This window comes from Harpia harpyja, chromosome 19 (genome assembly GCF_026419915.1).
Source record: "Harpia harpyja isolate bHarHar1 chromosome 19, bHarHar1 primary haplotype, whole genome shotgun sequence".
NCBI lineage: Eukaryota > Metazoa > Chordata > Aves > Accipitriformes > Accipitridae > Harpia > Harpia harpyja.
In genome coordinates this window covers 24,250,882-24,267,205 of record NC_068958.1, presented here as the reverse complement: position 1 = coordinate 24,267,205, position 16,324 = coordinate 24,250,882, and the positions used below count along the sequence as shown (strand labels likewise).

General features: G+C 38.3%; 2 protein-coding genes across 2 annotated transcripts in view; both read right to left on the bottom strand.

The window, feature by feature from the left end:
* The window catches only part of SYCP1 (synaptonemal complex protein 1), a 26,595-nt gene extending 22,038 nt beyond the window's left edge, over window positions 1-4,557 (bottom strand). The window contains exons 1-6 of the mRNA XM_052814415.1: window positions 4,450-4,557; window positions 3,315-3,399; window positions 3,104-3,150; window positions 1,616-1,780; window positions 714-781; window positions 448-521 (exon numbers count right to left, since the gene is read on the bottom strand). Coding sequence (XP_052670375.1) covers window positions 448-521; window positions 714-781; window positions 1,616-1,780; window positions 3,104-3,150; window positions 3,315-3,399; window positions 4,450-4,557 — 547 coding nt within the window. The remainder of the gene's footprint in view (window positions 1-447; window positions 522-713; window positions 782-1,615; window positions 1,781-3,103; window positions 3,151-3,314; window positions 3,400-4,449) is intronic.
* On the bottom strand, window positions 3,725-16,324 carry LOC128154182 (bile acid receptor-like). Its single transcript, XM_052814411.1, has 11 exons — window positions 15,907-16,324; window positions 11,220-11,346; window positions 9,640-10,008; window positions 8,870-9,010; window positions 8,108-8,247; window positions 7,914-8,018; window positions 7,717-7,816; window positions 6,460-6,588; window positions 5,806-5,925; window positions 5,213-5,326; window positions 3,725-5,020 (listed from the first exon to the last, which is right to left on the bottom strand). The coding sequence occupies exons 2-11, from the start codon at window positions 11,308-11,310 to the stop codon at window positions 4,782-4,784; spliced, it is 1,548 nt and encodes a 515-aa protein (XP_052670371.1). The 5' UTR covers window positions 11,311-11,346; window positions 15,907-16,324; the 3' UTR covers window positions 3,725-4,781.

The following is a 16,324-nucleotide window of genomic DNA, read 5'->3' as shown; positions in this document are numbered from 1 at the left end:
GATTCTACTGGCTAAACACAGGCATGAAGTGCTGCCACATATGTCTTAATATATTCAAGGTATCTGGATGGGACTGAAAAACGTCAATGGACTGACAAGACTTCAGGAGACCTGCACTCCTCTGCAGTGGCTGCCAGTGGCTAATCAGGTTTGCTTACACTGCCTTAAACCTGTATCAGTGCTTAGACACCTAAACAGCTCTCAGGCTTGTAACCTTTTAGCAAACAATCATACTGACTTCAGAAAACGTCTGGACTTAGCATTACAAAAGATACGTGTATTAGGCCTATGGCTTCACTTCTGATTTTGCTCTGATGCAGAACCACATACAGTTTATCTCAACAGGAGAATGTATTTGGAACAGAATGATAGCTTTTTTCCTTTGTGAATTTAGAGAAGGCTAGAAGTACGTTTACTTTCGCAAATCAAAATTTAAATACTATTTACATTTGGTGGACTTCTCTGTGAAGTGAGTACAGGTGTCCTTGAGCAGATTACACAGATGCCTTGAAGCACTGTTTCTAAAAGAGGGGAAAAAAATAGCATAATATGTTGTCATAGGAATGCATGGTACTCTGCATACCTCAGTAGTAACAATGTAAATGCCCCCATGACCTTTACAATTTAACAGCTATGTGCAATATCCCATACTAATACAGTTCTCAGCACAAAACCTAATTATTGTCACAAAAACATTTGACTGTATTACTTACTCTTTTAAGAGATCTTTATTTTCACATATCTCATCTTCCAGTTTTAAACTTAGTTTTTCATTTTCAAACTAATTTCATAGGGAACAAATACAAAACCACCTTGTTATTGAAATATAGACTAGCAATACAGTTTCGCTTCTCAAATCTCACATGAAAAAGTAATTTTCTGCATCAGAAGACAGAAATCCATTTATCTGATATTACATGCTGAGCCATCTTTTGTTACAGTTTGCATGAAAGACATAATAATAAACAATAATTTACCAGCAACTGAAACACTTGCAGGTATGTTATTCATACATACATTCACCCACTGCAAGTGCACACCAGTTCTCAGAATAACCATTTTCTCAAGGCAAAAGTCAGTCAAAGATGACTCAGGTTACCAAAGCCAGCGCAAACAAACAAGCAACAGCAAAAAAAAAAAAAAGGACCAATAAATTGTTTAAAATTTCAGTCACAAAGCTGTCCATCACTACCAGCTAGATAAGAAACTGGGATAAAGCAGAGTGCACTACTTCCTGTATGTGTTGAATACAGAAATATGCATGAGCATACTTTATGCACACCAGGATGAAAACTTATTCAGACTTGAACAGGTTTCTGCATACCCACAGTACCGTGTGCGGGTAAATAATACAAAGATGTAATGCACGTTGTTAAAAAGAGGAAAACCATTTTTAAAAACCAAAATGTTACTTTTGCCTTTAGTAACAGTAGAGCCATAGGTCATCGGTATCTAGACAAATGGCTTCTTTGAAGTCATCACATGAACAGTTCAAAATGTCTTCAACCTCTGCAACATTCTTTAATATTTAATTGTATGAATAATATTTTCATACTAAATCAGGAGGAACTTTCTCTTTACTTTACATATTCAATGTATATTGTACAATACTGGCCTGCAATTCTTGAATGGCTTTACGCTGTGCTTCAATAATCTTTCTATTTTCTTGCAGTTTTCTTTCTTTCTGCTTTAGTTCTGATTCTACAGTTAGTTTCCACCGCTTGATCTTCTCAGCCTCTTTGTAGAGTTTTGAATACAGCTCATTCATTGTTTCTATATTCTATTAAAACAGGTTCCACAATTTAATCTCAAATGCTATTTAATTAATAATGTTTTAGATTCCTATTTATCTCTTAGGAATATCTCATGAGTAAATTTTTTTTCACAGATGGTGACACAAGCTTAGATATGATCAGGAACCAAAGTTTACATCTTTGTGCATCCACTGTGTGTGTATCAACAGACATTACACAAACACAAGTGAAAAATACCCCACTGCCTTCAGATATAGTGACATTGCTAAATAGTCTTAATGATATGGATAACTGCACTCCACCGAAAGTCAATAAAAGTTTTGCTAGAATTATCAGTAGAGCCAAGATTCCTTCCAAGGTTCTTCACACCATTTCCCTCCTCTTACTCTGACAGATACTGCTAAGTAAAAGCAGCTTCAGATATCTTCTCCAAGACTACCTGCGGTATGTTTTTGCAGTTAACTCATACACAAAGCAGGAAGAAAAACCAACCTCGTGCTCTTAAAACATCTTTAAAGCACTGTACAAGCAGCACGTGATCAGTGGTTTAGGCAGGTAAGAATAGTACAGTAGGCCACATGGCAGTTCTGCAGTTTGTTTTAGGTATGACATCACCTAACGCTATCCTTGTTTTGGCAGCATCATGGTACTACTCCACTCCTGACTGTACTTTAATACCTGCTGGGGCTAAAAGAAGTTTAGTCCTCAGGGATATGAAAATCATTAGGAGGGCTGCAAGAAACATGTTCCATTTTGTTGCAGCAAACAGCATTTCGTATCTGGGAAGCACAGGAAGCTACCGCAAAAAAAAAAAAAAAAAAAATCAGCTTTACTGAGTTATACTAAAGGAGAAAAATGTTGGTAAAGATGCTATGAGTGGAATAAAATGCCTGAGGAAACCACTCCACTAAATTAATTGTTTTATAGATAAAATAAAGCCAGACAAGGCAATTGGGATAATCTGCTTCAATTTTCCAAAGAATACTCTGACTTCAATCCTTCTGCCTTTCAACAGACCATTCAGAAGCAGTTTAACAAAGATATTTAAGTGCCTAAATCTTACTCTGATTAAAACTCCCAGACTCCCCAGGCACTTTAAAAAAAAAACAAACAAAAAACCCCAAAAACAAACACCTTGGAAATCACCTTAATATTAAAGGTTTATCTCCAGGCACGTTCACTGAATCACAAATATCTCCTCTAAGTGATTCAGCTTTCAGCAGGAGACAGAAAATTATTACTTCCCTTTGACTACTTCCTTTAGCCCTGAAGTATCTACTGAATGGTGTTTTGGGAACAAATTAAGAGGCCCTATGAAATCAGATATGCAGAGTTTATACTTAGCTGACCTCTTCATCTACCTCAGAGCAAAGTTTTACTTGCTGTGAAATCGCATCTGAAATATGAAGAGATTTTGATCAATGTATTTCTAAAAAAATAACAGTGGAACTGTATTTAACAGTGTTACAGCTATGAAATTGTTAAACTACTCATGAAAAATGTTGACAGTATTAAAAAATTTTAAAGAATGTGCAAGGTAAATGCTTATTTTACTCTTACCTGAATCAGTGATTTCACCACGGTTCGGTGTACTCATCATTACAAATGGCAAATTCAAATCATCATCTGGGCATTTGTTAAAACCCTGTACAAATTTAAAAATTAGTTTCTTATGGGTAGATTTGTAATGAAGGATTATAAAACCCAGAAAAAAAAGTACAGCTAATGTGAAAACAGAATTTTCCATTAATAAATCATCTATGTACAATTTTCAAAGCCTAAGGTATTGGTAATGGCTTTGGAACTCTCTTGCTTGCTTCTTACCTCACAGTGGCTTGTGGAACTGTTGGTCTTTTGTAGCTTGCTTTGTAGACTACACTGTGGCCAAAGTGGAAGCTTTTGATGACAGGAACTTATTAGCTATTGCGTGCTCATACACAGTTGCATGGTAAAGGACTCATTAAGCAAAATGATTTTTTTTCCAAGTCCAGTACTTGATATTTATTTTTTGCTTTATTCCCAAGAGTACTTCTAAAACACATCTGATAATGTTTTAGCATGAAAATCTCATTTTACAAGGTGTTTTAAGTCACAGAAATTTGCCTCGTAAATAGCATAACTCATCTGCTGTCAGAATATCACATTTGAATCTAAACATATTTCACAAGGAGCCTCAACATGAAAAAATGTTATTGAATTCACATAACTCAGAGCGTAGCGACAGGTTTGCACTGCACACTTGGTCTGGTGAGACCAATAAATCAAAGCCAGTAAAGGTATTAAGTGGTGTACTTCCCACTTACTGTTCGATTTACCCCCATCAAACACATATTTATCATCGGTGGTGTACAGTTAAAATACATAGCAGGCGCTCGAGAAGATGATTCTCTTCGGGTTTGATAGAAAAAAGCAAGTCTTTGAAATTAAAAATCAAGATGTTCCCCCCCCCCCCAGCACCGATCTTAACAGTTTGCAGAAAAACGAGGTCAGCGCACACACTTTCACGCGCACGTATGCCCGTGCTTTCCAGGACGGAGGTTCAGGACTTTGCCTGGGGACCACCCGGCAGGACCGCTCCCCCCCGTGTCCCCGTGGAAGGGCCCCTGCCCTCTTCCACCGCTCTCACCCCGCCGCCCGCTCGTCAGCCGTCGCCTCCAGAGTAACACAAGGCAAGGCAGGCGGCAGCACCGTTTACCTGACACAGCCCCGTTGTCCGAGTGCTCGTCTGGGGTTTGACTGCAGACACCTGACCACCGCTCAGGCGCGGCGGCACGAACAGTTTAAACGGTTTTTCTTTTTCCATGGCCTCGGAGAAAAGGGCAGGACTCAGAGCCAACACCTCACGACGGGCACGCTAACGCCCCGAGCTCGCCGGCTGCTGAGGGAGGACAAAAAGGCGGGAAGCAAAAGCGCGCGGCGGAGGCGGGAGGGGAGGCGGCGGGCGCGGCGCGCGCAGGGGCGGAGCAGCATGCCTCAGGAGAGCGCGGCTGCGCTACGGCGCCGCGTCGCCGCGACGGTCGGCGTTGCCTAGTGCAGATCCCAGATCTCGCAGAGGAGGGAGGTCAGCCTGGGGTCCTTTGTTCTCCATGTCACCAGCACCTCCGCGTGGGTGTGGTTGAGGGTGCGCAGTTCCGTGAGGCGCCCGATAAGGCGGGCGAAATGCTGGGGGTCCTCCGGGTGGTGGATCTTCGAGTACTTGTAGAGGATGCCCAGGAGCGGCTCCTGCAGTTCTTCCACGTGCCGCTTGTTCCTCAGGAGCGGGCGGTCTGTGGGAGAGCGCGGTTAGCGGGCAGGGGCGCTGCGGGGAGCACGCGGGGCGGTTGGGCGGGCGGGGCCGGCGGGCGCGGGCGCGGGGCGCTACCGCACCCGAGGGCTCGACGGGCGGAGGCGGGCAGCGCCCGGGGCAAGTGGAAGCTCGTACTGGAACGCGCCTAACAGCTAGTCGCCTCCCAGTTTACCTGAAAAAAACACAGTTGTTGCCACAAGCAGGGCATACTCGGTCTCAGTCACTTTCAGTTCCCCCATGCTTCTGTAGAAGTAAAACAGTGCGGTAATGAACTCCTCGGTTATACCTTAAGAATGAAATGAAATAATCAGAATGTTATTTCAATGCAGAAACAAGCACTGCTATTACAAATCATCTTTGTCCAAATCTTAAAAGGCTCCAGGCTGTTCTATTGCGTGAAATAGCAAACATCGTGAAAACAATGTTGATTTCTGAAGTAGCAACAACAGTTGTATTGCAGTTGTACGGTGGAGCTTTTGATATATATAGCTCAAGGCTTTATCCTAGGATGTAAGCAAACATAGAATCATTTCGGTTGGAAAAGACCTTCGAGATCATCGAGTCCAACCATTAAACATGAACACCACCTCTTCCCTCCATGAGGATGTAATGTCTGTGCATGTAACAAAGCAGCTCCAGGGGGGGCAGAGGAAGAGGAAAAGAATGAGCAGCGGCCACACCAACCGTGTTGTGCAGTGTGATTAAGAACAGGGTGCCAGCAAAGCAAAAGACTCCCAAGTGTTTTGATTTGGAGACCTCCATTACCTGTGGTAGTAGTGGAAGTTGGACTCTCTTCATTGTGAGACATTTCCATGGAATAAATGTTGTTTTTATCAAGGTTTTGAATGTGACAACATGTCCCATGATCAGAAAGTCTTACATGACCTGGAACAAGACAGATGACAGTTCCCAGCCAAGCTTAATGTGACTTCAAATATTTGTCTGCATCTGCTTTGCAGATATATACCTGAAAATGTGTGAATTTTTCCCAGATCCATGCAGGTAGAGAAAATTGTACTTTATGTCATCCAGCACCAAGTTCATTGGTTGCATTATTGTTGGTCAGAGTCTCTTGTGTTAAACTTGACACAATATATAATATGTCATTAATATAGCTAATATTATCCATCCACCCCACAATTTGTGCAAACACTCCAAAATGTTGCTCTTTGTTTGGAACTAATGGGAGGAAAACAGAGATCCAATTAATTTCCTTTTTTTTTTTTTTTTAATTTTTTTGTATGCTGTTTGAAAAAAAGGCCTATAGAAGGTATGCAGGCATTACCAGTACTATTTTAAGTACCACTATGCTTGAATAGGAAATTGTTTGAGATTCAGCTAATTAAAATGAATAGAAGTTGTTTCAAAATGGCAGAACCTCCTACTGGTGTTAATATAAAGCTTGTTAGTCAAACTTACTTTCACTTGTTGATGGCTGGCATTCAGTAATCCTTTGGTTATATATTTGGGCTGAACGCAAAAACATTGCCTCAACTGTTGACCCTTTTAGCAGCGCGATCTGATCTTCACTAGCTAAACTTTCAAATCCTGCAGAGAAAGATACATGTTAAGAATCAAGGAAGGCTGTGGCTGCCTTTAAGCCCCTAACATGAGTTGATAAAATGATTTTTTAAATAAATGCCTTTACTGGAAAGGAGAAGCCATAGTTAAAAGATGCATGTACCAAAGACTATTGGGATCTTTCTTGCTAGTTTGCAGTTGAGACAAAAACCAAACAAACAAAGTGCAGTTGTCAGTGTCCAGTGTTAGAATGATTCACAGGAAGATACAAGTAAGAATTTTGGGACTAAGCAAGAGTTCATTGAAAATTTCTTCCTAATATCTGATTTATATCACATGACCTAATACCTTATAAATTAGCTACATTGCTTAGTGACTGTGGATATTCTCCTTATTCACTGATACCTGATCTTTTTTGCAATTGAGTTCATCTTTTGACAAACCCATTATCTGCACTTATAATTCAAAAGCAAAGGAACTTTCTTATTCTTGTCTTAATTCTGATCAAAGTAGGATATGTAACATTAAGAAAATAAACAGCTTATCCATTCTTTCAGATCTGTTCCACAGTAGTGCTAAATTACATCAAATATCTGCTTTAGACATGTTGATTGACTTTTGTCAATAAGTCTTACAACTTAAAGAGTAGTGAAAAAATTATCACCCTCCCTATCAAATGTTACTTTGTCAACTTTACATTGAAATGCAGTGAACTTAATTGCATGTTCCCTTGTTCTTGATTAAAGGAAAATACGAATAGGAGCACCTGGTTAAGTCCCTTCTGTGCTGCCTTTTCCTTTGAAGGAACATCTGGTTTTTTCTTTGATGATTATGATAAATTGCAAACAGAACTGGATTTCAGAGAATGTGTTGAAATAGTAATTCACTCTAGATGGTATTTTGAAGCCCGTGTACTTTCAGAAAATGTCTCTACTCCATGTCAGAAACGGAAAAGAAATCTAATCATAGCAAGCTTTTGAAGTGAATGCTTCTAACTTGTCCTCATGTTGGAGTTGGAATTAAAAATAGTCAGCTGAATGAGAGTTTTCTTAAAGCCTGTATTTTTCTCAGATTCATGCCATCAGTATGTTTTCTGCCTCTTAAAAAAAAAAGCACCACACTATTCTGTAATATTTCCCAAAGGAAGAAACTTACCTGGAAGTCTTTTTGTGAAATCCACTAACACTTGTACATGGACAACTGCTGTCTCGGAGAGACGGAGAAAACTTTCCTCAGGACTTGCAGTTTCTTGCAGCTGCATGAAAGAGAATTTAGACATCTGATATAACCAAGATACAATGCTTAGGATAATAATAACTTAGCAATGCAGGCTGATTGTTCTGTATACGTACAAACTTCTTTGCTTCCTCAAGGGGAATTGTGTATTTTTGGTGTGCTGCTACAATGTGGTCAAGAAGCTGATGTTCCCCTGGAGTAAGTTCCATCTTCTCTGGGATCTGTTAAAAAAATAAACCAATAAAGTGACAATTACTTGGGGCAAAAATAAATGATAAAAAGAGATATTTTAAACAGAAAAATATCCCACTTTTCCAGATCTTGTTGTAGATGATACATGCTTACTATTCAGTCCCTCATCTTCCAGTTTTACATTGCAAAGAAAACTGCTCATCTGTTTGAAATTCTTCCTGAGTCGCTTTGACTTGCACTGTACTTCAGTCAGCAAACCTGCAAGGCATGGAAGCATATATCAATATGTATATTTTCAAATAATTACAATTTAAAATAATCACTTTTATTATTGTTATAGATAACACGAGTCTTGCATCACAGGAGCCATCACCTATAAGAAACTATGCTTCCTAGAGAATATGGCAATGTGTTATTCATGAGGCAAGTTAGTGTTCAGTATCCACCAATGGCCTAAGTGTTTGCAGTCTTCTTATGTTATCTTGCTTGTGGCTCTGTGACATACAGGCGTGAGAATTTTTCATGAAAAACTCTTGTGCGATTTTTTTTTTTTTCCCCAAACACAAAAGCACATCTGATATGCTTACTGCTGTCCTGTCAAGGTTCAGGATATTTAGCTGTCTCTCGTTCGTACTTTCTTTTTTTTCCTCATAATGTCTTTGAACAGCAGTCCTCTTAACTTCAGGAGATACTTCCCAAGCATTGGTGGTTTCTGCAGATGAAGATACTAGAGGTGCTACAGACTCCAAAGTTAAATTTTCCTACAGCTAAATGAAGTTTAGACCAATACCATTTAGCTCTAACGAGGAGAAGGGATTAACTTTGGAAAGGTTTTATCCGAGTTGATTAGTAAAGTAGCCATCATGGAAGGAGAACTTACATTCTGCTAGCATTCCCACAGCTTTACACTTCTTCAAGCGACATTCCTGACACTTCCTTCGCATGTACATGTCCATTTCACAATGACCACCATTCTTGCATCGATACACTGCATTTTTGGTTATGCTACGTCGAAAGAAGCCTACAGACAAGGATCAGGTTATGACTGAAGGAATCTAAGGAGCTTTTTCTCATAATGATTTAAAGAATTAAAGTGTCTTCTGGGGTTTTTGTTTGTTTGTTTGTTTGTTTTACAGTGGAAACATTACCTTGATTTTAAATTTGCTTTTTAACAACATAGTTATGTCTTGTTCTTTCTGACTAATATTATCGCTATTTTCCTTACCTGATCAAGACAGCTCCCATATAGCAAGTTAAAATATAAGTAGCAAATAATTATTACTTGGTTTTATTTTAATAATAAGTAAAATTAATAACACTGAAGTAAATCTATAAAAAATGATCATGAGACAATCAGCACCTATTTAAACAGACACTATTCTAGTGAATAATCAATGCAAAAATCAGAAGCATGAAATGCTTGTATTAAATACACACTATGAAAGCATTTCTTCAAAATATGTTATAAAAATGTGAATCTGGAGCAAGCATGTTAGATAAAGCGTTCCTTGAATAAATTAAAATCCTCTGTAGAAACGTCAACTTAAAAAATAATGAAATCTGTTTGTGTAAATTACAGGTGTGGAACATTATTTTGAGCACTGTGGGGCCATGGTCCTGGGTAAGACACAGATCAGCCCGTTCTCTCACCTTTACAGCCTTCGCAGGTAAGTGCATTGTAGTGGTAGCCTGAGGCCTTGTCACCGCAAACAACACACAGCTCCTCCTGTCCCTTCAGCCTCAAAGAGGAGTGACTTAATCTTGGCCGTTTTAATACTTGGTATCCACCATCATCCATGTGGGGAGCTGTGAAAGGGGGTTTGCTTAATTCACAGCTGCTGATGATACACTGCCCGTCGCTGTACTGAGAGTCCAGGCCGTATGTGCTGTATTGGGACTGGGAAGGCTGCTGTGACTGTAATACTGGAGGAGGAATTTGAACGGTTGAGTATTGGCAGTAAGGCGCAGTCTGAAAATCGGTGTCTTGCAACTGGTAGTTGATGTGCTCCGGTAAAACATCTAGATACAGAAGAAATTGAAAATGAAGTAAAAACCTGAGGAGTATCTCGACATCAGCTACTTGAAAGTTTTAAAATGTTTTATAGATTAAATATTTAATCGTAAATATTAGAGGAACACATTTTCAGAAGGGCAGTCTGACACATTCTTTTTAAATGTACTACCTGTAGTGTTCTTAAGTAAAATCTTAGATGTAGTAAAAATGGCTTGGTAACAGTTTGGGCAATGTCATGTGCGCGCTGCTGGATCCTTATTAGTACATAATTGAACATCACTTGCCAACTGATGATATAGCTACCCTTAGATGTTACACTTAAAGGTTGTTTTTATTAGTTGTCCACTAATAATACAGAAGAATATTTTCCCATAAGTAAGTGAATTTGTTAATGAGTGAAGTGTTTGTTATTGATGTATATTTCAGGCATAATTTTGAAAATGTTGCACAAGAGTCTGACAAAGATGGTCCAGAAATTATAGTGTGGTAAAAATTACTGTGACAGGAGTCTTAAAGTTGAAATTCAGTAGAGTAAAAAGCAGAGGCTTGTTTTATTTAGTATTTTTCCACATATAATCCTTTATAGTTATGAAGTTTTATTTTACCAAAATGTAGGTACAGAATTATGAAGAGACCTTCTTCCTGCCTTCCTGTCTGTAGAATTTTAATTTTATCCAGCCCCCCTTAAATGTACACAACTGTACTGAAGAAAGCTTGTGCAACATCAAAACATGCGTCATGTTTCATTCTTCCTTTGGGATTGTTCAAATCTCTGTAAAAACAAATTGGAAGGGTTTTTTTTTAAGCAGTTTGGAGGTCTTTTTCTTAATGGGCTTTGGGTCCTGCTTTTACTCATCCAGAATCAAATTAGTTGTTGCAATTATAGTTATATAAGATATAGAATAACCACTTTCTATTTATAATGTATCTGGAATACTGTAATAAAACCTGTATCTTCTTCATGCAAGTCAAAGGGAGACAGCAGCAGTAATGTTTATATGAAATGATCGGTGAGCATAATCCCATTGTGTACAAAAATCTGGATGAGAACATGCTAATATATTTCAATGCACTTTCAGTATGGGCTTGATATACAAATGTGTAGCTTCTAAGAGCTTGTAAAGGTAAACTAAAATGAAGAAAATAATGGGAATTCTCACAGATGCTAATTTTACTATGCTGCTTTTTCATAATATAAAAATTTTGCTTTACTCACCATAATACTGTATGGGCTCAGGAAGACAATACCCATCAGGTACAGTGACAAATGTATTTGCCATATTCTGTTCCCAACTGCACTGTTTCATTCAATTTGCTCTGTGATAGACTGTTAAGAAGGCAACCTAGAGAAGTAGAAAAGTAAGAGAAACATCATGTGAGAAAGAATTGCTGGGTAGGTTTAGCTACAGAGCTAAAACCAGAAAACTCCAGAGCATGGAACACTTTGCAGATCATAAGAAAATCAGAGGTATGTGCAAAGTTACATAATACTTTCAATGAGGTTGCAAAACGTTTGATTGTCTTAATAGTACCGATTCAGGATAGAGTCCATTCCTAAGTGTCCAAGTTATATTTAGAACTGTTTTGCTCCGAATTTTACACAAAACCATGTGGGGGAATCAGACTAATCATTGGTAAATTGTCTAGTTCAGGAAGAGATTAAAAGCTTCACTGGATAGAAAAAACCTCCTTTCAGAAAGAGGGCATTTGCACTAATGTGAATGTGGTGGATGTTATGTTTCAGCACAAAGATGGGCTTCATGAATTTGCTTCATTCCCTTTTTATGCAGATTTCAAGCAAGTAAATATAGGAAAATAGTCAGGAAAGGCCAGCATAGAATATCTCTTCTTCCCCATATAAATACTCTTTTATGCAGTAAAGTCAGCTTTGCCTCACTTAAGCACTGCCTAACTTACATTAGGTTCCAGATTTAAGACCCTGTATTCCTTTAAGAGTACAAAGCATCCTGTGAAGACCAAAAAAATCAGTATCTCATATACGATGTATTGCCCTCTAGAGAGCTTTTCCCTGTCCCTTGATTACTGAAGGAGCCTGGGCTCCTGGTTGGATGCTTTGATATTCACCGTAACAAGTGTACTGAGAGCTCACAGTGACACAGTTGGTGCAGAATAGCTATTGTGCTTTGAGTTCAAAACTTACCTTATTTTTCAGTAATTTGACTTTACAGAGAGGTTGTGAAAAAGTGTGTTCTAAAAATACTTGCAAGAGTTTTAGGAAAAAAAAGAATGTCTATATGGACACTAGCATGAGCTGGGTTTGAGTTTATGTGTGTGTATAGACAATCTCTGGTATTGCTTAGCAATTGCGTGGTAACGGAGTAGTTGTTAGAGAAGTAAGTAGGAAAGCTTTTCCTTGCCCCCTTGTCCCTCTGCATGTGTGGAGTGTATGAGAGCGTCACTGGTTAAAAGTATGTTGTATCTGATGCCCACTGAGTAAGGACTTTAAAGACAGTTTGCCAGTGAACTATATTCATAGGCTTTCCCTGAGCAGACGGGAAGGACAGAAAAGATGAAAAAGGCAAGTATTTGGAAAGTATAGCAAATCAAACTCCTATGTGTGCAATGGGGTTCTCTGTATATGCCTCTTGCAGAATTTACAGCAAATTGGATTTAAAGATCTTCCTTAAAGACTCACACATTGGGTTTTGTGCAATACCTATACCTAGCTACAGCTGAGAAAATGGATCTGTCATTTCAGGGAACCTGAACTGAAGTCATGTTGTGAAAGACACACGTCCCTTCCCCCCAAACTGGACATATCTTTGGAACTGAACACTTTCTCTTCATGTTGTCAGCAGAAGGTGAAAAGATGCAGTGAGGCTGGAATGCTGATTTTTTTTTGTTATCTCTGCTAGTAAATATTTGTTTGAGAGCGAAATGACTCACTGAATCATGAGGTCTTTATCAGTTAGATCAGTTTGGCCTGGGCAAAGTCCACATTTTTCCCCAAAAATGTGTGTTTGCTGAAGAAATGTGTTTCTGGATTCCAGTAGTTTCTTCAAAGAAAAATAATAGAAGAATAGAAGCTAAAATAAAATTACACTGACCCAGTCTGATAAAAATACTATATTGGGAGTATAAAGTACATATTACCAAACGCAAGGTTGTCAGTTGATTAAACATTCTAAATCTTGGAAGCAGACTTTCATTAGGCAAAGTTTCCTCAACTTAGGTATTGTATGAGAATGGATTTGAGGATTTAGCCCTTCTTACTGATTTTTATGGCTAATAAAACTTAGCTGTTGCAACCACAGAATTCTCAGCCTAGAATGAGACTTTGTAAATTGAAACTCTTAAATTAAGAGAATGTTATAACAGTATTAATAGCAAATCCTGTCGTTATTTGAGGAATGCTATACTGTCTTGAAATGAGACTTAATGGTCATGCCTGTGCATGAATGTTAACTGTTTCATTTTCTGACACTCGAGAATTTAGCATTAACAAGCTTGTTCTTCTGACATAAAATAGCATTGGGCTTTTTGAAACAAATAATGTAAAGAACAGAATAAGAAATGTAAGGAAGGAACTTAATTTTCTAGCACAGGAAAGTTTTGATTATTTATAAGATTGACTGTCGTAGTCATGTGTGACAACCTTTGTCTTGCCCTATATATATGAGTCAGTCAGCAGTAGGGAAGCCTCTTCCAAACTTCTGGAGATGCTGAAAGTTTGTGATGCATTATATGCTGGTCTTTCAAAAGTTCAGTAGCCCACACTCATCTCCCACACCTCATGGGAGTGAACCATGACCTAAAGGACACTTCTTCAGCCCACACATACATTCATTAACCCTTTACTATGCAGGCAAGTCAATTCTGCACGCACATAAAGCTTAGCTACACACTGTGAAGCTGTGGAATGCTTGATGGAATGTAGCATACATGCCCATTTGTAATTTTCAAAACATAACTTGGACAAAGTTTAAATAAGATTGGAGTAAGAGCTTTGGGTGTTTGGGGCACTTATAGTCATGCCATTCCCAAACCAAAATATTTTGTGCCCATTTTTCTCTTTTCTGGGTACTCAAAATATAGCCATATGTTTTGTGTATGTGTGCTTTAAAAAGGAAGCCAAAAAAAAAAGAAATATATTCCCAGAGATGATGCATAAAGGTCTTTAGCCTAAAAAGTGGAAATAACTGAAAAAAAAAAGAAGGTGAATTTTTTAATAACTTGTTTCATAGAATCACAAGCAGTAACACAGTTAGGATGAAAGTCTTCAGTCCTTAGTCAGGCATACTGACCTGAAAGAAAATGTCATCTGCATAAAGGCACATGCTGTTCCCTGCTTTTCCTTCTTCTCGGTTACTTCTGAGGTGCTATTTCTGCTGGGTATTTTCATGTGTGAAATCCTCATCATTGGGGGTGGGGGTGGTGTTTGTTTGGTTTTAATTTTAAAAGCCTCTACAAGCAGGAGATTTTAATAATTTTTTTTTCCCCCAGAAGATGATGTGACCTAGACTCTAGGTTGCTTAAGCACGCTTGAAAATGTTGCGCTTTTACAGGCTTGGTTTTGACAGTAATCGGTCTTCTGAACTAATAACGTTCAATATAAACTGGAATGTATGTTGATTCAAGGGGTTGGTTATCCATCTAATAAAGAAATTCAGCAACATTCAGTTTTTAGTCCTAACTGAAAGACTTCAATTTATCAAAGATGGAAGCCATTAAAGAAAAAAAGAAGCCATTGAGAAAAGTAAAGTAGAATCACAAACCAGTCGCTTAGTAGAATGTACACATTCAGACTAGAATACATACTGTACATCTATTTATTGTTATTTATGGTAAAATATGTTGGTTTTATAATTTCTATTGCTATAAAATACCATATCATAAAGTAACATATCCTCAACTTAAATTATCAATTTTATTAAGATGCAAAACATACTTCTTGTAGAAGAGGCTCCAGGGAACTCTTTAAGAGGTATTTGCAGTGCTTTAACTGCTATCGTAAATATTTTGACAGTTGAGTCATAGGGAAATTTCTTGTTTATAGGGAATTTTAGGAACTTAAGCTGAAGGTCTTTAACGTTTATTTAACATACCTTGTGGCATGTTAATGATCATGTAGTGGAACTAGATACCACATTTCAATCTCAGCGTTAATTGCTGTACTGTTTTTGCTTCTGGAAAGCATAGCTTAATTTTTTAATTTGTGAAATTTAAACCAAAAACCGAAAAAAATTTTAACTGAGCACAATCGGTGGCAACTGTGTGCGATGGCAGGTGATATAGTCAGTTTCACTCAAGCAATTCTGGAATGATTTTGCAGGGGAAGTTGTAGGATCACTTGATTAATCCTGTATGCAGCTTATATGCATTATTAAGGTTTTATCTGTTTCTCCCAGTTTTAATGTGCCAGGAAGCTCCCCAAAGCTGCCGTTCAAAGAAACCCCACTTCTCATTAAATGTGTTCCTTCCTTTTCATATAATAACCATAACAGGAATTGGCTTATTTCACTAATGGACTGTGTTGCAATTATCTTGAAATCTTCTTTTGGAATTGTGACCCCATGAATAATTACTTCAAAGGTATAATTTTTATACATTGTAAAATGAGAGGTTAGAGGTGGTTTGAAACTTACAGTTTTACAGGTACTTTGGGGAAGGGAGGGAAATAATTGAATTTAAAAGTCATTTTACTTCACTCTCTATGTCAAATGAAGTACTGTTGGAACAAATTCCTGGCAGTAGGATACCGAATTTAAGCAAAAGTGCATGTTTTCTATTTTCATTTAGTCAGCCATTTAAAAAGAAAGAAAAAAAAAAGCGGGGAAGAAAAAAGCCCAATGCCTGAAATATTTTCATATGGGAAATTGATTTATGGCTAGAGCAACAATTTATAATCCCAGAGCATTCAGAGAAGTAAATGAAATACTTACAGTAGTTCCAGAGAGTTTCTTGCTTCCAGAGTTGAGTCCGCTGGGCTGTAGCGCTGATCCTAGCTCTGAGTCCAGCTGGAGCAAACTGGGCCTTTTCCCTATTTATCAGTTTCTGTGCATACACTAGGCTCCAGACACTCTGCAGAGCAATGCTACGGCTCTGAGACACAAACTTCCCACACAGCCTTTTCTGGGGTCGAAGCAAGGGCAGCTGCAAGTCCACATAAATCAAATAATAACTGGGTCATCAGGGACAGAGGCCATGGGGACCCTCACGTCACTGTTTCCCAGAGTTCTCCCTGTCTGATTACTGAATATTCTGCTTTCTTGGTAGAATTTAAAATTCTCACATTTTGATTGCTTAACATTGACATGTCTGAATGTTAATGGATAATGTTCATTTCCTGGGCAGAGAAAA